The 22,721-nt window shown below is 34.1% G+C and overlaps 1 protein-coding gene and 1 long non-coding RNA gene across 2 annotated transcripts; both read right to left on the bottom strand.

Annotated features, from left to right (window-relative positions):
* Positions 1-10,773: 10,773 nt before the first annotated feature.
* LOC127128916 (uncharacterized) lies at positions 10,774-11,265 on the bottom strand. Its single transcript, XR_007806082.1, has 2 exons — positions 11,188-11,265; positions 10,774-11,072 (listed from the first exon to the last, which is right to left on the bottom strand). It is a non-coding gene; the product is annotated as an uncharacterized LOC127128916 (long non-coding RNA).
* A 10,783-nt stretch (positions 11,266-22,048) lies between these two features.
* Positions 22,049-22,721, bottom strand: LOC127129663 (uncharacterized). Its single transcript, XM_051058810.1, has 2 exons — positions 22,538-22,721; positions 22,049-22,335 (listed from the first exon to the last, which is right to left on the bottom strand). The coding sequence occupies exons 1-2, from the start codon at positions 22,719-22,721 to the stop codon at positions 22,049-22,051; spliced, it is 471 nt and encodes a 156-aa protein (XP_050914767.1).

Below are 22,721 nucleotides of genomic sequence, written 5' to 3'. Positions count from 1 at the left end.
AAGGTGACTCAATCCTGGGCACCCACCCTGCTTACTAAGAGAGCCAAGGGTGATGACTATAGGGTGCACTGAGTTATGATGGGGTCCCACGCAGGATCCCAAGTCAAAAAGAGAAAGTATTCTTATGAAAAGGACCAAAACTCTATCATGTGCTTGAACATTGGAAGGGTCGCAATGATTAAAAGGAAAAATGAAGGCATATGAAATCACTTTCAAAAACACTTTCTCTTTCTTTAGACTAAAACTCTCTCTCTCTCTCTCTTAATAAACACAATTACAAGCATTTAACTTGTTTCTCTTATTTCAAAATATAGTTTAATAAAGAACCAATCATGGTGTCCATCCCTCCTTTTCTAAATTACACAAAACTCCCTCAAACCCTAAATCCATCAACATAAAACCTCATTAAAACTCACTCACGGTTAGGAATCCCCAAACACATTTAACAAGAACACAAGGAATTAGTCAAATTGAAAAACCCTATCCCCCATAATCCCTAACCTAATCCATTAAACTCATCACGGTTGCAACATATTATGTACAACTTATCATAGGGGAAGCGTAAATCGCAACGATAAATGACAATGAAAGCAATAAAAACAACAACAAAAATAACTCTGATAACAACTGCTACATCCGGCACGATGGTCTCCGACGAGCTCAAGATTCAGATAAGCAATCTCTCCTTTTTAAATTTATTTACTTTTCTTTTTTACTCATGGTTTGTGAGGTTCCATTATTGAGGATGATGATAGATGTATGATGTTGCTCATACATTTTGGTTCAAGTTGACATTCGTTTTTCAAAGTCATTTGAATGGGATGTTTTCTCATGTACGATGCATGCTGGTAATGTGGTGATAGTTGACATGAGGTGTTAATGTAACCATTTTTATTAAATTTTCTTTCATTTTTTTCCATGACGAAGTGATTTCATGCTTGTAAACATGTCAAACAAGTTATGTAAGTAACCCAAAAGTTCAATTTTAATTTTAGCTCAATTTGTATTTAGGTTTTTAATTTAATTTTATGCTTTAAGTACAAAATCAACAATATCTTATTTTTCAAGACCAAAGGGAGATGTATAGAAAATGCAAGTGATATTGATAAATTAATGGCAAACCTAGTTTACTTAGAAACTTGCTATTTAACTCAAAATCAATTTTGCCCAAAAATGAATGTATCACAACAAGGTTTTTGCAAAGTTAATTTTCATCAAAAGGAAATCAAAAGGATATGATTTGATTCGCCTTGTTTTTATTTTAAAATTGGCGGATGGTGATATAATAATATGAAGAAAAAAATACGCTAAAACAAAGTTCAATTGATATTAACTTGACAAGAACTTTTTCAAATGTAAATGTGATGATCCTATGATGTAGTTAGCCTAATGCTTATGGTATAGGACAATGTAAATGCACAGAGCCAAAAATGAATGAAAATAAGCAAAGAAACTCTTCCTTTTGTTCTAAAATGACACCTAAATCGTTATCAAATTAGTAACACAAATGAGACTTAATGACCAAATGAAATGGTCATAGTATGATGATGATGCGTATGAACTAAATGCAATTAACAAAGGGAAAATCTTTGGTGGGGAATTTAGGGTGTGACGTACAGCCACCGGTAATAACTGCTACGGGCAGTAGTAAAAGGGTATGACATCTCTTGATTTGTTTTTTTTTTGGAATGATTTCATTTGTTTTTGGAATTTTGCATGTTTATATGTGATATTTTTTGATAGAATGACTATTGATTCATTTGTTTTTGGAATTTTGCATGTTTATATGTGATATTTTTTGATAGAATGACTATTGATCAGTGAGATATTCATCCTTGTTTATATTTTTCTATAAAACTCACAACTAGTCTTGAATTTAGAGTCGAAGTTTTATTTTCTATGTTTCTACGTATTTTGCATTCTCTATGTATTCAAGTCTCCATTGGAGCACTAGATAAAGGTTTATTCAATCGGGTTTTCCTTATCATTTTCAATTCAATTTTTTATCTATTTTAAATTGTTTATTCTGAATTTGATTTTGAATATCAATTTGATTGTGTTTTCCCTCACCATGAATGAGTGGTACATTAGAGACTAGAATGAGGCTTATCTCATGACTATTTGTTTGATCTGTCACGTCGATTACAAGAGTCTTTTGTTTATATTTATTTTAACACCTGAGTTCATGCATTCCAATCCTTGTACGAAATTAAAGTGTTTTTAGGTACTGATCGTAGTTTGAAAGGATATGTATTGGTACCGGAGCGCAAGTTTTTAAGCAAACGAGTTCAATACAGTGAAAGTGCTTGGATGAGTTTAAGAAAAGTTCCAATTTTTATAGTTGAGCAAAACTAACAAATCCTTGACGAATAATCCAGTCGAGTGAGACCCAATGAATTATTAGTCATCTATACTATAACACACTGGCAAAAGCATGTGTTGTCCATATTTATCTATTTTTTATAAATTGTGTAAAAACTCTAGTAAAATAGAAGTGACTCGAATTGTACGGATGTGCCAGAGTAATAACCATGGCCCTTAGTCTTGTTTGTCTCCATTGTAATTTATATGATCTTCAATTAATATATTTTTTATAAGTGCTTTTTATTTAAGTTGTTTTTACTAAATCTCAAATTATTGATTTCTCTAGATATGCATTGATTGCGAGGAATTCGGTACTCAGTCCATTGGTTCTTGTGGTTCGATAATATTTTACTACATCGGACAGTCGTGCATTTATGGCGTGTCATGTTTTTGGCGCCATTGTCAGGGACCAATTATGCTTGATATTTAATTTCTATTAATCACCGTACATACTAGAGTTTTATTTCTTCTCTTTATTTTGCTGTAGTTTTCGCTATCCTTGTATATGAAGAGCTCATTTTGATTATTCTATTTTGTTATCATAGAGATTAGAGTAACTTTTTCTTTTCTGTTGTTTCTTTTATGATATGCATGGGTCAATCCAAAATATGTTCAATCATATGAACAATAACAAGGTGAATCTTATCCCAATAGCTATAATCTAGGGTGGACAAATCACCCAGTTTTTTCCTACAATAACCACTCCCAGTATTTCAAGGAACTACCAAATTCCCGAAAATCCAACGTTGAAATGTTAATGGAGAATTTTATTGCGACACAAATCGCTCTAACCTGAAATCTATGATGGAGTGTTTTATGGTGACATAAACTCTCCAGAATGAAGAGTTTAGAAGCCAAAGTCTCCATACTAGTGAAATGCTTAGGTAGTTAAAGATTATGGTCAAATCCATTATGACTCACAGTAAGGCATTGAAGACCTAAATCTCCTGACTTGCACACACCTCTACAAGAACCTTCCATGAGGGACATGTGAATATTGTAACAACCAGAAGTGAAAATCAAGTTAAAAATCATAAGGAGAATGATAAAAAGGTTAAGGAGATCTTTGGTGAGAAAAATATAGAGATTAAGGAAAATCCACTAACACCACCCGAAAAGGAGGTTGCGGGAGAGGTAGAGAAGGAGCAACCTTATATTGCTCCTCCTCCTTACAAGCGACTGGTTCCTTTCCCACATATATTTGGAGAAGCTTGGGTAGGAGCATAATCCAAAAGGTATGCAGAAATAGTGGAAAATATCCTTACCAGTGTACCATTAAATGAGATCCTTACTAAAAAGAGAATATTAGAGGACCATGAAAGTGGTGAAATTATTGGTGTTAAGAGGGGAAGGTTGACCTTTGAGGTGGGGGTGAAAGAATTAAATTCAAACTTGAAAAGTTGATACTCGGGATAGAGCTAGAACCACCCCCATGTGCTCAGAAGTATGTACCATCCAATAGAAAGAAATAAAAGACGAGTAACGGATACGAGATATGACTTGATTAGTGGGCATGGACACCTAATACTATTAAGAGTAAGGGTGAAAAATCATTTTTGAAAGAGCCATCATGAGTGCTTGAACTCATTTACGTTCGAGCTAAACGAACTTAAATAGAGCGCTACATGGGAGGCAATTGTAGCGATAAATTCATGACCATACAGCTATGGATAAACTTGACGTCAATAAAACCAGAGTCGCCACCGCGCTTTTATTGTTTCCAAAGGGAAAGGGCAAAAGTATGAACAAAACCCAAAGATAAGAAGTTTTCAAATCAAAACTAATAAAATCCCACAGATTATAGGTAAGGGGGTTGGTTACACAGAGGGAAGGTGTTAGCACCCAAAGTGTCATAGGTACTCCTAGGGAGCCCTTTTTTTTGTGTAAGTGATTTGGTCTAAATGATGTTTGATAAAATATAGAGTGGGGAGATGAGAAAAGAATTCATTGATTATATTTTTGTGTTTGACAAGACCTTCGGTCTTATGCCTACGTACCAACATAAAAATGAGGGATCAAAACCTCGTAGTTCGTGGTAAAAATTTCAAAGAAGTTGGTGAATTAATTTTAATAAAAAATTTATAAGAAGGCACAAAAGGACAAAGTTTTTAATGGGGTTGTTAGTTCTTTTTGTCTTTTTTGAAATTAAAGTCAATATTGTTAAGTTCATTTATAAGCTTGATTAAGAAAAAGATTTTAAAATTCATTGGCAAAAGGCCAAAGTTTCTAACCATTAAAACATGTCTAAGTTTGAAATCACAAGCAAAGAAGGTTTTTGAAAAAAGGGAGAAATTTTGAAATTTAAGAAGTGGGAGGAGATGAAGGGACTATCCTAGGCAAAAGTTAAGGGATGAAAAGATCTAACCAATGGGATTGCAATCCAACTAACAAGGATGTCATATAGAAGCCCATTTTCCTTTGGAGCTTAGAAAGCAACAAGCATAAGCAATATTCAAGCAAATCATATGAAGGCCAAGGCATCAAATAAAGATAGCCATAATATCCAAGCAAGCATTCCAATAGCTAGCAATCTTTAATGTCTTCCAATACATCAGATGAAATATTCCTTGATCAACTTAGAACAATCATCATACGTAGACAATAATAATAATATAACAATTAAGCACAGAGTCAAAGTAACAGATAAATCAAGGGCACTCAAGGTCCTACATAAGATGAAAGAACAATCAAGGATAGCTAAGTCTCAGATAGTGGCATTGGTCAAGTCCTTTAGCATAGGGAATGTTACCTAATTCTAACTCCAAAAGTTCATATCAAGTCCAATAGTCCACAAATATATTTTTTAGGGATTTTGTTGTTATTAGGTATTTTATGGTTCTAAGACCACAAACAAAAACAAGCAAACAATATACAATCATAAGATATGGCTCAAGTGAGCAAAGTGAAAAAGACTAAAGCATAAACATGTTGCATGAAATGTAAATGACAGATGAATAATAAATGAACTGAAACTTAAATTGCATTAAGTAAATGACTTGAAAGTAAAAGCAAAATTAATGAAGTGTTAGTCAAATGTTAGTGAATAGTTTCAATTATTAAGTCATTCTTTGGAGAACACTCAACCATTCATTCAGAAGTATGAATCCTTGAACCAAGACATCATCCATGAAAAGGGCTCCAACTTGGATAAATCAACAAGTATGCCACTAGCTCTCATTATAGGAAAAAAAGGTCAAGTCTTCACACAATTCCATGAAGAATGGGAGGCTTACAATCTCACTTACTAGAATGATATGCCTTCTTGATCAAATTTAGCTCTATGTTAAGCAATCATAATTGGACTTAACATAAAAATATCTGAGACCGGGAAATAAAAATATAGGTGTAAATGCATGTTAAAGATTTGGTACAAAGAACCAAACTCCTAAAACATACCACACACTAAAAGAAATGGGGGAAAGACTTATCTCAGTCTGGCTCATGTTGATTCATCTAACATAAGGTTATTGATGAATCAACTTGCATTAGACATGAAGAGATTGGTCAATGATGGATTGGGGAACAATAGGGATGAAGATGAAGAGGGAATGGGAAATATAAACCCAAATTGATCGTAGGAGGAATTTCATCTGATCCATACTATTCATTCATTTTGGGAGATGAAATGTACATTTCATCAATCCCCTAAATCCAATAGTATTGGTCAAACAAAAGTTAAATCAACCATGATCAAGGCCAAACAGAAAGTCAAACATCACAAAATCATAAAAATGGATCAACACAATTTTCAAGCATTTATTCAATTAAAAATCAAATAAAAAATTAATTAAAATGCATTTTAAAATGGGCAAAACCTCAAATCTTTTCAAAATACCAAATAAATGGCCAAGGGATTTATCCTAGGTCAAATAAGGTCAAAGAACCTTAGACAAAAAATTTCATGATTTTTAGAAAGTCAGAAATATTTTAAACTATTTAAAAACGAGCCAAAAAACATTTAATTCATGAAAAATATCAAAATTAATCCAAAAAATATTTTAAATTCAAATAATGAAAGAGCAAAGTATTTAAAGATTTTTGGTGAATGTCCCATATTTTTTGGATTAAAAATGAAATTTATATGAATTAAACAAAATAAAGGAATTAAATAGAAAATTAGAATTAAAATAGAAATTAGAAAAATGGGGGTCATCAGATCTCCCTCATTAATTGAGATGGCAAATCTGATGGCCAAGTGCGCGCTTCCCATTATACTCCTTAGTCAACGCGTCACAGGGATGGTAATTAAAAGGAAGGGTTAAGATTAAAACGTGGACTAATAATTAGTTGGTATGGGCAATGCTAGCACACCACCAGAGCTCTAGCTCCGGTCATCTTTTCTGGTGGGCCTCACCGGACTGGTCCACCCTCAACCAATCATAAAAAAAAGTAAGGACACTATTTGAAAGAGAAAAAGCTCAGGAACTCAAATCTGGCCTCAATTTTGTCCAATTCCAACTATATTGAGAGATATGAGGAATTGAATTTTGAGGTACACGATATGAGTTGCTTCGATTTTACCTCAAAGAAACTCAATCTTGTTGCCTACATTGGCAGTTCTTCAGATAACCAATAAACAAGAAGAATGGTGGAGAATTGAGAGAGAATCAAAGGCTTGAAGTTTCTGAAAAATTCACCTTCGGGTAGCAATGATTTGGCTTGATCTCGATCTGAATCCACTTGGTTCTTCCTCCTCTTGCTTACATCAATTAATGTGAAAATGGCAATGAATCCTTGAAGTTTGAATCTCAAAACAGAAGGTGAAATTCAAACTCGATTTCAAAGAAATCTTTAAGGAATTCTATGGAGTATCATTCTGAGATGGATTGGTAAGGCTTGGGCAATGTGTCTCCCTTACTCTGAAGCAACACACTTCTATTTATAAGCTCATGAATTGATTTCCACACCTTTTGAATTTTTGGCCAAATTTAGCAAGTTGAGCATTCGCTGCATGGGCTTTGAATTAGGCCCAACCAATGATGCAATCCACTTCCAATTCGTTCACAATGGATACTGAAGTCATCACATGGAACCATGCAAAAGGAAATAATCATTTGAGTTCAAATGTTGCCAAAACAAACCCACCAAAGGAACCATGCGCAAGCCCCTTAATTCTTGTTCAAATAAAGTGATCTTGGACTTTCTGAAAAGGTGACATCAAGGGGAACAACTTTGATGCTGAAAACTTTTCCATTTGGAGCTTGGATCATGATGAATTTTGAGGTGTAAGTTTGAGAAATCAAACATGGTGGAAATTTTTCTAAGTACCAAGTCAAATGACCACTTCTTCCACCCTGAATAACTTTTCCTATGAGCTTCAAATGAAAATGGTTCCTTCACCAAAGTTGTGTCTCTTTCATCTATATTCACTTTTTTCACAAATTTGACATCATTTGGATTTTTTATAAGGGAGTTATAGATTTTAGAAGTTGAGGAAAACTGTTTGTTTAATGGTAATGACCCAAAATGACCTGTAATGTTTCCTCTTGGCACATGCCCTTGCATGTAGATTTTGACATTCTGTAAAGAATAAAAGTTGGAGAAGACATTTTTAAATTGATCATGAAACTTGGATGGTCTTCATATCATAAAAAATAAGCAAGTTATGGTCCTTGGAAGATGACATCCTAACTAGGGCACAAACAAAATGACCTATAATATTTCACCATACAAAGTGACTTTCCAAGCAAACTTAGCTCTTGATGTCAACATGAACATTGTTTTTAATGTCATAAGGAGTAACTTTTATCTTGTAATAATTTTCATATGACCAAAATTATAGGAGATAGGGTCTAGGAAACCCTAGTTTTGACTAGTTGACTTTCTCTGGTCAACTTCTTTGAACCAACTTGCAAACTTGAATTTCTATTGATCTTTAGGACTCATGGAGGATCATATATGATTGATATGATGTATAATTAAGTATACCTTGATATAGTTGACCAATTTATGAAGAAGCTTGTTGAGGAAGTCACACAAGATACCCAGATGAATTAGGGCTTCCAAGGCAAACAAGCTTCAAACTCTTGATGAATTCTTGATCAAATTGACAAATGAAGAACATGGGGATCCATATATGATGTTTAGAACAAATGTGGACCTTTGATGACTTTATCTCTTTGCATTTAGGGTCTTAAACCCTAGTTATGTGCTTGATAGGGAACAAATGGATGTATACGCTACCTACAAAAGGAACAAAGACACATATAGACATGTTTTTGGTATTTTAGTTAGTAAACAAAAGAAGATAAAGTATGATACAATCAAATGTGCTTGGTGATCTCTCCCAATGAAAACCCAATGAATGAGGGGTAAAGAGGATGCCAAGGTATGATCCCAAAGCCAATGCAAATGATGAGATAACATGAGGGATCTTATGGTCAAAATTGGGGTCTTACAGCAACCCACGCTTTTGCACTAATTTTTTTTCTTGTTGTTTGATTTTTTATTTCAGTTAATAAAAGGGACCCAAAGGGGAAGCAAAACAAGTGATAAAGGTTGAAAAAATTAAGAAAAATCGATAAAGAAATTATACCCGGAAAACCCGACAAAATTACTAGAAAACCAAATTCCCCATACAAAAACCAGGGAACAACTACAGGAAGCCATAACACCTGACACAGGCTGTAGTAGCTCCCTCCTCCCAAAACCCTAAAATATCATCCCCCTATAAATTCCACTGACCTACTACGGGCGGCCGTAGCAACTGTTATGGACGTAGTAAGCCCTATCGCCCTAAGGTTCAATTTTTTTAATTTTTTATCCCACTTCCTCTTGGCCCCACCCACATTTTTCTCACACAATCATTCTAATTAACTCACCTTTAAACCTTTAAAACCTGATTTTTAAATCACTTTATCACCAAATCTCTCTCTCTCTCTCTCTCTCTCTCAACCTACCATCTTCATATTTCTCTTCATTTTGTCTCTAAAAAAAACTACCAAGCCTCTATTAAAATAAATGCTTGAACCTTATCATACTCCCATAACCAAATCCCAAACCACCTTCACGAGACCTTCACGAAACATCTCCCTAATCACACTTCCGGGAACAAGATTTCAAAAAGCTAAATTCGAAATTTTCAACTTTCATCAACAATGGAACCAAAAAGGAGTGACAAGAGAAAACAAGTTCCTGAATCATCAAGATCCAAAAAGAGAGGGAGCACTTGAGCCTCGAATCCTCACAATATCGTCTTCGAGAATGACGCTTAAGCGAAACGGTATTTTGCCTTAATCAAGCGGAATCTCACACCAACAAGGAGTGTGGCCCCAATATGTCTAACCATGATGCATGTAACACTATGTAGGAGGACGTTGTCTCACCACCTACTCATCCTACCCAACATGAAGTCAGACCTTCAAATGATAATCAGGATAGATGGGGTGGGTGCAATTGGAGATTCAAGGCATGAAGGAGGAGAAAACAAGACAGGAAGTGGTATTAGATGATGTGCATATGATATTGTAGGAACTCATGTTGCGCTTCCCACCTCGTGAGTGAGGTCTGTGTGAGTTCACTCCCTATTGCTTGCGCTAAAACATTGAGGATAATGTTTGTTAAAGTTTGAGGGGGATTTCTTTACGTTTCTTTTTCTTTCTCAATCTTGTGTGTTTATGTTTTTTGTTCTTTTAGTTATTTCCATTAATTTTAGTTGTTTCTGTTAACTTTTCTTTCAAAAAGACCACTTTTTCAACAAATTAAAATTCCCGAATTAGGACTGTTCAAAAAAAATTTCTTGGAAAAGGATTTGTTCATGAGGAACCGGGAAAGTATATATAGTTAGTGGGATGAAAGGCTAAGTCTAGGGACATCAAGAAATTTTGACAACTTAGGTTCCCAGAAGTAAGTTGTGAATCCAACATGTAGATGTGTGCCAATGTACTTGGCTTTTGAGAAGTAGTCCCAGATTAGTTTATAATGACAGACCATCATAAATTAGACTCGAATGCATGTATGTTTGGTTGAGAAATAAATCATTTTAGCATCAAAATAATGAAAAGACAACTACACATTCTAAGTTGGGTAACCTTCACCCAGTTATTTACCCTAACGGTGGTTGAACCCCAAATGTCGTCCCAAAGTGGACAAAGAAGCACACAAAAGTGTGTAACTTCATTGGTAAAAGGAAAAAAGTTGTGTCTAAACAAAAATTATCAATTGGTACTGTGCATGTGATGATAAAAATAATTTCAAAATATCTTAATTTGATTGTCCCAATGAAAGTGGAAGAAAAAATCGGAAAAAAGACTTAAATACAAATCATAGTTGGAGTGGTGTGTGAAAGGGAGACATAGGTTTGTGATTGATCGAAATTAAACTTTGGTATCAAATAATATATAACTATAAAAAAAAGGAAAAGCTAATTAACATGCAGCAGAAAAAAATGAGGTGACATATAGCAGCCTATAATTCAAACTTTTTAATACAGAAACAAATCTCACATATTAGAATAAGTCTCATAATTTTATTAAATTTATTTGATGCGCTGTTACATTTAAATTGAGCATTTGTGTTATATTTGTTATAGATTTAACATTTATGTATGCAAATACATTTATATTTAGGACTAGAAGGGTTTCCATAGGCCTCGCAATGTCCGTTGCCATTATAAGTTTGAGAGCACCATTGTCGACATCCAGCAAGGAAACAGTCACCTTTACGAGGAGTGGTACATAATTGATCTGCTTCACATGTTATTGTTACAACTGTGAAAAAGAAAATCATAATTACATTCTGATAATAATTAAGTTTTTGATCATGTTAACCCAACAAATAAACATTACCTACATAAAGAAGTGGCATGAAAGAAAATTTATATACCTGACAAAATAAAGAAAATGACAAGAATTGGTATGAAAGAAAACTTAGACATTTTGAATAGCTTCAATTTCAACAGAGTGAATGAGATTATTCTGTCAATGCGAATCCTTGAATTTATATAAAAATAAAAAACAAAAAATAATTGATAAATTGAAGAATCAATAAATATTTTTGAAGATTTTTCCATATAAAACATACAGTGAACCTTTTAAATTTATTAAAGTTGAACACGTATATTTAAAATATTTAAAAATGTGATTTATTATAGCATTTTTTAATATTTAAAATTAAAGCATATTTAGTAAATACTCTAGATATAAAAATAAATTCAAACAAAATAAGTATTTTCAACAATCTAATATGTATATTTGATTAATATATTATTGTTCCACCTATTTTATCTCATTAACGAACTTGTCTCTTTATTTTAAATTTTAAATAACTTTGATATTTTTTCACACATTTTTCAAGAATTGATAATTTATCCATTTTTAATGAGATTTACCTTATATTTATTTTATCTCTAAAGTTTCACAAAATTGTTTTGTCTGATTTTTCTAAAGTTACACATTTTAATAATATAATTTATATTTTTTTATCTTTAAAATTCCACAAATGTTTTTATATGATAATATGGAAACTAGTTTCATGAATATCCTGAAATAGGAATACAAAAAATGCAATTAAGCCTATTAATTATTGCCATAGAATTGTGTTGAACCAAAAATGACCAAGGATCAATCTGTCTCAAGGCCATTCAACTCGACCCAACATATAAAATAGGTCACATGCTTTGAGAATGTACACAATGCAGTTCCCCCGACGTCGTCATAAAGGAGTTCAGAGCCATCGTCTAAGATCAATGGTTTCCAACCTCTCATCATTTCTAGTTCCTTCAAGAGCTAGAATATCCATCTTTGGTTCTCGAAGGAAACAATGATTCCGTCTTTAGGAAACAAATTTCTATTCCTAAGATTTTCACGTAATCATCTTTGCTTCTCGAACGACATCGGGAAAACTCAGAAATTCCAAATCTGGATTCTTGCGATTCAAATCCAAATCTCTGATTCGCTAACTCATAACTTTTTCAAGTTGTCGAATCAACGGCGAATCAACCTCTGATTCCTACGTTTTTCTTTCTTCACTACACACAACATCCATATATCTCAAAATCAAGATAATTCATAGGCGAGCGTGGGGATATGGCGCCATTCACCCTAAGTATTATCGTATCTATCGCAAATCATCGGGATCCGACCCCCGAGCCCCTCGACAACTCTATAGAGTAGAAAAATAAGACCTTCAGACCCAGGTCTAGGGTTACGTCTAGATCTAATGAAAATTTCCATGAAGATTGGGTGGGGAATTCACAGTTCATCTCCCGACTTAGCGTCGTCCTCGCATTGTCCTTCTTCCATGACTCTTACAGAGGCGATGCCTTCAAGATGCCACAAGTTTGAAGTTAATGAAGCACAAATACTGCAGATTCATAGTTAACATCGGGCATCGCTCTAACACTAGGGAACATCGTAGAAGTTCCATAGGATTTCCACGGGATACACCTAGGTCTCCACCGATCAGATAGGAAAGCAGAGGTTCATTGGAGATACCCAGCAAAAGGAAGCTCGAAACTGGAGATCAGAAGGAGGCTTGTCGAAGCAATGAACATTTACTTTCCTATCTGGTAAGAAGGCTTGTTGAAGCGACATACATAGCGATTCGACGAGCGTAAAATAAGATGTTGACCTTAAGCTACTCCTTGGAAAAGTCGATCCTCACACCCATATCGAAAAACAAATGCAAAGCAAGACACCTAGAACATCGCTCAATCAAAGAAGACACCTTTAAGTGCGATGTACATCTAGTCCGGAGCGACTAGCCATTCTAAGGTCATCAACAAAGGTTATCTACCTCGCAGGTCCTTTATTTATTTGTAGCAAATTCAATTCATTATTAGCATATATATATATATATATATATATATATATATATATATATATATATATATATATATATATATATATATATATATATATATATATTTCTACATTTGTTGTTTGTCTCTTTGTTTCTCTCTATTAGAAAGCCTGGAATAGGAGAACCAAGATAAACTATATGAATACGTTTCCGATATGGGCTTAACGCACTTCTGCAATTCTGACATGGCTTACAGGTATTCGGACTTCATTGTATATCCAATATGGACTTAACGCATTTCTACAATTCAGATACGACTTAAAGCACATTTTGCACACAGTTGTGTATCCGATACAAACTTGACGCATTTATGTGATTCCGATACAGCTTAAACACATTCTAGATCCTATTGTGTATCTGATACGAACTTAACACATTTTTGTGATTTGGATACGACTTAAACACATTCCAGATCCTATCACGTATACGATACAAACTTAACGTAATTTGACGATTTTGATATGACTCAAATTCACACCTCACATATGAGGTTTATTAAACATATTTTTATGTAGTTGACGCACCCCTTGGATCTAGCCAATCCCAGGGAGTTGGTGGTGGAGTCTAGAGACATCCACCCTGATTCAAGCTAAGCCTCGGGGGCAGGGACAAGGGTGTTACCCTTGGTCGAAGAATGATTCTGTGTGGAGCACAATTCAAAGTAAGATAGTATTACCTCTACTTCTCTGATCTTGGTCTCTCCCCAAGAGAAGTAAGCAAATTGGTAAAGACAATATACAACTGAATACTCTACTTCACCAACGCTAAACACAACAGGCAAAAATATTGTTCTCCCTTTTGATTGGTTGCATTATGCAAAACAAATGGAGTGTATAAGATGTTTTGGTGAAGTAATAACACATGTGGGACACGATGTTCCAACATGTGTGCAACATCTGACCTTTATCAACAGGCCATGTTTGTTGTTATTCTTAGAGAAATGTTTGGTTGTGTTTCAATCAGATTTGTTGTTATATTTTAACAATGTGTTAATTAGATTTGTATGTCCGATTGAATAAGATCAAATCTAATTAATTGAAGATTTAAATTTGAATTATAACAAATTAATTCTTTTTGTTGGAGGTTTTTGAAAAACAAATCAAATAGAATCCTTCACAAATCTGGACGTGATCAAATCTTATGGATATTGGAGAAAAGCAAAAAAGTTGCATTGCTATTTAAAGAGACACAAACCTAACATTTGAAGAGTGTGCAAGTATTGAAGATCTTTTACTTAGGGTTTCTATTTTTATATTTTTTGTTGTTGTTTGTGCACCACTCTAGCTCCTGCATTCATATCTAAAGGCATAGAGTTTGGTTTGTAATTCAAACAATCAATATTTAAGAAGTTTGGTTTGAGAGAAAGTGAGAGGAGTCTCATATTTAAGGAGAGTCCTAAATAGAAATGCACGCGTAAAATTAAGAAAATGGGTATTGGACAAGAATTGTTCATCTAAGACACTTTATATTAATTCTATTGAGAATGAATTTCCCTTATTAGTGGCATAATTTTATTAAATTTCTTTTGATACGCTCTTACATTTAAAATTGAGAATTTGTGTTATACTTGTTATAGATTTAACATTTATGTACACAAATACATTTATATTTAGGACTAGTAGGGTCTCCATATGCCTCACATTGTTCATTGCCATTATAAGTTTAAGAGCACCATTGTCGACATCCAACAAGGAAACAATCGCCTTCATGGGGAGTGATACATAATTGATCTGCTTCACATGTCACTATTACAACTGTGGAAAAAAACATAATTACATTCTTATGACTAAGTTTGATCATGTTAACTCAACAAATAAACATTACCATATAATTAAGTGGGAGAACTCACACATCTATTACCTTAAGGTTTTTGAGTGAATATGTGGTGTCTCTTTCACTTATATGTTGCTCTAAACTCAATATTGATGTTCCTCCTTATAACCCAACAATTTATTCTGGCTATGCAAAACCTCGAATGTATATAAAAACAACAAATATAAAATAATTGATAAGTTGAAGAGAATAAATATTTTTTAACACTTTTTAATATAAACCATACATTGAACTAGGGGTGGATTAACGGCCAGATTCGGCTGAAAAAGCTCAATCCGAAAAGAAGCGTGGGTGGTAATATCACATCCAATTTCGTTCGTTATTTGAACGATTTGATCGGGTAACGGGTAAATCGGATTGTAGTTAATTTCGGATGGTTTGTTTCGGGTTCTTCACAGTCATGTCATCTCTATCAAACCAGAAAAAAGTGAAGAAGAAGAGAGAAAAAAAGAGGTTAGTCTGAATGTAAGTGGAGTGCTGAGTATTCTTTTCCTTTGTTCCAATTTGACAGTGTCTATTTCTTAGTTGAAGGTGGTTCTCTGCAACCACACTCAAAATGCAGGCTCATGCACGAAAGTTATGTGACAAACATTACTCTTTAATTCCCCATTTATTTTTTAAATCATGTACTTCATCTTTATATACTTCATATTTACCAACTGAAAATAGAGAGCAAAAAGAAACAAAAATGGAGAAAGAAGAGAGAAGTGTAACAGTAAAGAGAAAAGAAAAGTGTGTATTGCTTACCAACTTTACACTATATGTTGAAAATTGATATAGTTATAAAAAATAAAATAAAATGAGATTTGAAGTCTAAAAACAATATGAATTCTAAATATGTGACAAATCACTTACACGATATCATTATTATTATTAGACTGTAAAAAAATAGTAGTAAACTGGTATATGTGTAAGAATAACATACCACATCAGTAGGTATATGTGTCACCATATAAACAATTTCACGTGATTTTCATATTAGGAAAAAAATATTGTACATAATACATATTTTGCTACTCTTCACATGTACAACTATTTGTTATATTAATAAAAATTTAAGTGTTGTGGTCGGTTATCGGATTACCGTTAATAAAAAATTTCAATCCAATTTCTCCCTACACTATCCACAATAATTTGTAGAAAGTAAACCGATCACCCGCAGATCCAAAATAAACCAACCGGAATAATATTTTATTTATCGGATAAACCGGTTTGGATCGGACATCGATTTTTTGTCCACCCCTACATTGAACCTTTTAAAGTTATTAAAGTTGACCAACTGTATATAAAATATTTAAAAACATGATTTATTATGAGATTAATTAGTATACACTGTCAGTGTAAAAAGTTTTATGATATCAGTGCATCATACTTTATATGTGGTTAAAGAAAAAGTCAAACACATATAAAAATTGAACGGCTATAATTTACTAACAAGGTAAAAATCCATTACATTGTCCGTAAATATCAATTAAATTCATTTATTATTTATTTTTAAATATTTTAAATTAAAACATATTTAGTAAATACTCTAGATATGAAAATAAGTTAAAAAATAAATATTTTAAACAATAGTATGTATATTTGACTAATATATTATTGGCTTGATTATAGTTATGGGTCACCTATTTATCTCATTCAAATAGTCTCTCTATTTTAAATTTCAATTTTGGTTATTTTCTCACCTTTTTTTCTTCTTAAAATTGATAATTTATCCATTTTTTAATTACGTATAAATTATATTTTTAATCTTTAAAGTTTCACAAAATAGTTTTGGTCTTTTTCTCTCATTTTTGAATTAAAAATTGATATATTTATTTTTTTAAATCATGTAACTTTTTTTAGGGAAATTCTAATGAGTGCTCTAGAGAACTGGTAAAGAAATTAAAATGGTATATTTGAGAATTATTTAAGAGAATAAAAAGTATTGTTTTATCTAAATATATGTGTATTTAATGCACTGAAAACATAAATAATCAACTTTTTAAAATAATATTATGTGTATTTAATGAACTTAACACAACATATTTTCTTTATTTGGAATTCTTAACCAGTGTCTCGGGCACTGAGGCACCGGTTAGTATGACGCTTTTTTTTAATCTTTAAAATTCTACAAATATTTCTATATGGTAATATCTTATGTATCACAAGAAATATATCATTTGAAAATGTTAGAGGGAAAAAAACGAGTTGAACTTATAATATGGAAACTAATTCTATGAATTTCGTGAATTAGGAATATCAAAAGTTTAATTAACCTATTAATTATTGTAATAGAATATATTGGTAAAATTTTGCTCTTTCTTGCCCGTTCTAATTAGAAAGCATACTTTGAAAGTAAATGAGATCCTAAACGATGCCTAAAGCGCTCCACTGTTTTTAGGATCAATGCCTAGTTTCCACTATTTGGTTCCTTCCTCACACTTTTGCGCTATCGGACTGAAGCTTAATTTGTTCTTCACTCTTGTGCCAAAACAATAAAACATACATTTGAAAACTAAATCCAGAACATAATTAAATCATATATTCGCGCTTATTATTTCTACTGAGTCCCATCGGTAACAACGGTCCTCATACGTCGGACTCAAGATAATTTAGCAAGGCATGGTATTAATTGAAAGCAACATGATTAAAGCATTTAAAAGTGAGAATATCATGGCATGCAAGTAATGAAAAGCGGTAAAGCATACAAATATTAAAAGCGGTAAAAAAACCTGACATTATGTAAAATTAAACTTGAATTAAATTGAAACTAAAAATGGCGGCAAACTTGTTCTTGATCCAAAGTACAAACGATACAGAAATTAAAAAAGGTGTGACAATCCCTTGATGTGAGTTATTGTTACTTTATAGGTAATTTTCTGCCTAACACTAAGAAGAAATTTTGACAGAGCTTCCACGCGAATTCGATGGATCCCAAACACTCAAAAAATGGCCATATATTTAGAGTTCAGGCCCTTAGCAACTTCTTGGAACGTGTAGACTTAGTTGAGGGAGTGGAGGTTGAGAAACTTCTAGAAAAATTGTCCACTACACAGAACTGCATTCTACATGATAATGGTGAACGCCATTAGGGGAATGGCGAATGCCATTCCTTCAAAACTTAAGTGACTTGGCAGGCATTGGAGGTGGTGAACGCCAACTGTTCATAATGGCCAAATCTAACTCTTTTGCTCCTTTTTATTTCCTTTTTATTTCCTTATTCACTCCTTTTCCGCAAGGCTTCCAAATCTCCAGTGAAATCGCATCACAACTGCCAAACAAATAAAATGGAAGTAAAAGGCGATAAAATACATAAAAACATAGACGGATAACATGTGAAATAAGCCTAAAAACACGATAGCATTAATAGTTATCAAACTCCCTCATACTTAGATTGTTGCTTGTCCTTAAGCAATCACCCAACGCACATGAAAAACAATTAAGTACAATGTCTAATAGGCACAATGACACTCTAAGTAGTACGAGACATCTAGGCTAATGCTAGATAAATAGGTGCTAGAAAACAATAACAAGGATATCGTAGTGACACACATCCGCATTTACACCGACAAAAACTCCCCCTTATACAAAACCAATTAGAATCATGCCATTATAACTCGACCTACATTATTTTTTCTTTTTAAACCTCTTTTTCATTCTAGGCAATTACATTAAGCCCGTTATCCATACACATTCAGGCAGGTGAACTTGTTAGTGACTATGATCTCGTTTTCAACTTTTCGCACTTACTTAGCAAATTTTGCTTAAGTATCAACTGGATTTTTAATAGTTCGTACCGCTGGGCTAAATGATCGGGTGAGGATCACCTAACTTAGAAGGGATAAATCTTATCACAGATTTTATTCATCATATGTATTTTTTTTTGCTTGAGATCATACACTTATTTGCATCGGCTTCCTTGCTCATGTGTGCATTATGATGGTGTTGATTGCTAGTATAAATTATTCAAGGGGCTACTTATTAAAAACATATAATTAAGGTCTTGGCATAATGGTTATTCAAATCAATGTCGCCTACTTAGGGAGTTTAGGGTGTTAGGACGATACTGATATTATCGACACTTTCCCAAGTCTATCTAACAAAGCCTATAAATGAGAAATAGACTATACTATAGATGTGTCATGCCATTAAATCATAACAATTTTTTTTATCATTGGAGGTCAAATCTAAGGGAATTTTCAAACAAAATAAAACATCATGCAATAGGACTCAACAACACATGTATGACTCGACCAAAATCTAAAAAGAACTAACTAGGTAAACAATGAAAATGAAAAATATAACTAGGAAGCAATGAAAATGAAAAATTAAGCAGTAAATAATAGAAAAGTAAAGCGGTAAAGCTCTGCCCCCATACTTGAACAAAACATTATCCTCAATGTTTCAGTACAAGGCGGAGAAAGGAGTAGTAAAACCTAGTAGGGGGCTCAGTGATATCGACCGCGGCCTCTGTGTCGTCCAATACCGTCTCTACTGAATGCAAGATGAGGCATATGTTGCATGTACTCCCTCGTACTTGATACTTCCATGCGCACTCCATTCATCTGCTCGATGACGTCACCATGTTAAGCTATGTCCTCTTGACAAAGTCAAGCTGAGTCTCTTTGATCTGATCAATGATGACCCTCATCTCCTCCTGTTGCATTTGAATACTCCTAAGTAGCACATCATAGTCTACATCGACATAATCCCGATGTCTAAGCTCACTTAGGATGTCATCAAGAGTTGTCCTCATGGTGGTGTAGTCGTACTTCTCGCGGGGCTGATATCCGGATGAGGTACCTGCAAAAGAGTCATGAAAAACATGTGTGGTGTATGCATGGGTGGAAGTCTAGGGAGCATCTTGCTCCATGCGATCAGGCTCATCCTCGTTATCAGGCTCAGGGGCATTATGATCAAAAGTCCAATTAGCGCTCATTCGCATATTGATGCGTGCGACGCAAGGTAAAGTAACTCCCCTCATCTCTCGGTTACTTACCATCAGAAAATATTTATCATATGGTTTATTCTTGATAAGGCACATGATACGACAATAGTCAAGGTCGGTAAAAGGAGTCTCTAACGGCTCAAGTGTAGCCAACTCCGTGCCTAAGTTCAACGCAAGGGCTATAGATGTAATCATCCTTCCAACACAAACAAAACCTCCTGTCCTAACACTGGTAGACTGGAAGTGTGCTAATAAGAATGATGTTGGGTTAACTTTGGTTTCAGATAAGGCACAATAAATAAGGAAAAGATCTCTAGATTTTATACTTCCAGTATTTTCTCAACCAAATATAGTGTTGGCCAAAATGCGGTGCAAATACCTAATGGTTGGGTTATGAATAGCGATAGCTTTAAGGCCTTCCTAGTCGGTGGTGGTTTTGCTCGTTAGTTGCTGCCAAAAGTCGAGAGCACTGGATTCCCATTAACTATTTAAAGGGTGTTGTCAAGCATACTCGTCTCCATGAGGAAACGAAAATAAATTGGCCATTTGGTCTTGGCTAATATCGTAATTTCTATTGAACATCCTAAAGTGTGCAGTGCCAGTGGTACAGGATCCTCCTATATGGGTGGTGTATCAAAAAGAACATAAGAACTCGTAGGTAAGTCGAATATAGGTAGGACTAGTTAAAGAGCAAAAGTGAGACATACCTAGGTTATTAAGCATCCAATGGACATTGTCAAATAAACCCAAACCACGAAGGGAGGCATAATCAGAGCACCTCGTCGCTAAGACATCCCTCTTGAAACGTTTGTGGTATCTGCTCCTTTGATTTTCACCATCGATTCCCTCGGCAAGCATAATTCCCATATAATTAATCTCTCTTCTTGGTCTAACTACTCTAGGAGGCATGTTGAACGAAGGGAAAGAGAAATTGGAAGAAAAGGTTATGGGTGTTGTGAGGAGAGAAGAGTGAGAGGAAAGGATTGTGAAGTTAGAAAGTGGGTGTTTGTGGATTTTATAATGATTTGGAAGAAGTGGAATGGTTATTTTATAGAAATCTTTAATGAATCGTCGGTAGAAACTGCCGTGTTCTAAGAAACTGCGAATTTCTCTAACGGTTTTCGAAGGTTGAAGATGTTCTATAATTTCAATGTTTGCTTTATCGGATACAACATGACCAAGTACAATTCCTTGTCGGACCATGAAATGAAAATTTTCCCAATTTAATACGAGATTGACCTTAACGGATCTCTCAAGTACCATTTCTAGGTCCAAAATACATTCTTCAAAGCTTTGCCCACAAACAGAGAAGTCATCCATAAATACTCCCATCATGTTATCTACAAAAATCATCAAAGATCGACATCATGCATCTCTGAAATGTTGTAGGAGCATTACACATTCCAAACGACATTTGTCGATAGGAAAATATACCATAAGAACATGTCAAAGTAGTCTTTTCTTGGTATATCAGGATGGATATGAATTTGAAAGAATCCCGAGTATCCGTCTAAATAGTAGAAGTGAGGATGTTTAGCCAGTCGTTCAAGCATTTGATCAATGAAAGGTAATGGAAAGTGATCTTTACGAGTGGCTTTATTTAATTTTCTATAGTCTATGCATATTCTCTATCCAGTTTGAGTTCTTTTTGCTACGAATTCGCCCTTCTCATTACTAACAACGGTAACACCTCCCTTCTTTGGAACGACATGTATCAGGCTGACCCAGTTACTTTCGGATATCGGGTATATAATTTCTGCTTCTAATAGTTTTTGTACCTCCTTTTTTACTATATCACTCAAGATAGGATTTACTCTTCTCTAATGCTCTCTAGAGGTTTTATAGTCATCCTCTAGCATAATGTGATGCATACATATTGAGGGACTTATTCCTTTTAAGTCGGAGATGTTATAGCCTAAGGCTATTGGATAGTTTCTTAAGACATGGAGTAATTTTTTGGTTTCTATCTGTCCTAAGTCAGCATTGACTATAACTGGTCTTTCAAGCTCGGTGTCTAATAATTCATACCTTAGATCTTTGGGTAGTGTTTTGAGTTCTATTGAAGGATTCTTTGGGCATGGCACTGGATTTGGTGTTAGTGCTAGATATTCTTTTAGACTGTCATCTACGTATGGCCCACGCCACGTCTTCGAATATAGGAGGTGTTGGAATCTTCAATACTTCAGTATACTTAGATGATTCCTTCTCCATTTCTTTCACATATTCGTCGATGACGTCTAAGAAACAACATGAGTCGTCTATAGCTGGTGTTTGTAGGAATTTAGCTAAGAGAAATACAATTTTTTCTTCTCCAACTTCAAATGTTAGCCTACCTTTCTTCACATCTATGATGGCTCCGGATGTGGCTAGAAAGGGTCTTCCTAAAATAATAGGGGTGTGGAATCCTCCTTTATATCCATTATTACAAAGTCGGTAGGAATATATAATTGTCCTATACGAACGAGAACGTTCTCTAGCATACCTATTGGAAATTTAACAGAATGGTCATCTAGTTGTAGAGACATTTTGTTGGTCTTAATTCTCCTAGATTGAGTTTTTCGCATGTGGATAAGGGCATTAAACTAACATTGGCTCCTAAATCTCATAGACCTTTGTCTATGATATAACTTCCGATTACACATAGTATGGAAAAACTATCTGGATCTTTCACTTTATGAGGCCCGTTATTTTGAATAATAGCGTTACACTCGGCAATAAGCATAACAGTTTCATCATCCTCAAGCTTTTTCTTGTTGGATAGAATCTCTTTATGAAACTTAGCATATGAAGGCAT

The sequence above is a fragment of the Lathyrus oleraceus genome, chromosome 3, assembly GCF_024323335.1.
Source record: "Lathyrus oleraceus cultivar Zhongwan6 chromosome 3, CAAS_Psat_ZW6_1.0, whole genome shotgun sequence".
Classification (NCBI taxonomy): Eukaryota; Viridiplantae; Streptophyta; class Magnoliopsida; order Fabales; family Fabaceae; genus Lathyrus; species Lathyrus oleraceus.
The sequence above is the reverse complement of the archived record's forward strand: the minus strand, read 5'-3'. Positions and strand labels throughout refer to the sequence as shown.

Bases quoted from the DNA above. Each gene is read 5' to 3' on its own strand.
- LOC127129663 (XM_051058810.1), bottom strand. From the start codon at position 22,721: ATGCCTTCATATGCTAAGTTTCATAAAGAGATTCTATCCAACAAGAAA. The intron at 22,336-22,537 runs GTCTATGAGATT...ATGGATATAAAG, and splicing joins AAGTTATATCATAGACAAAG to GAGGATTCCACACCCCTATT.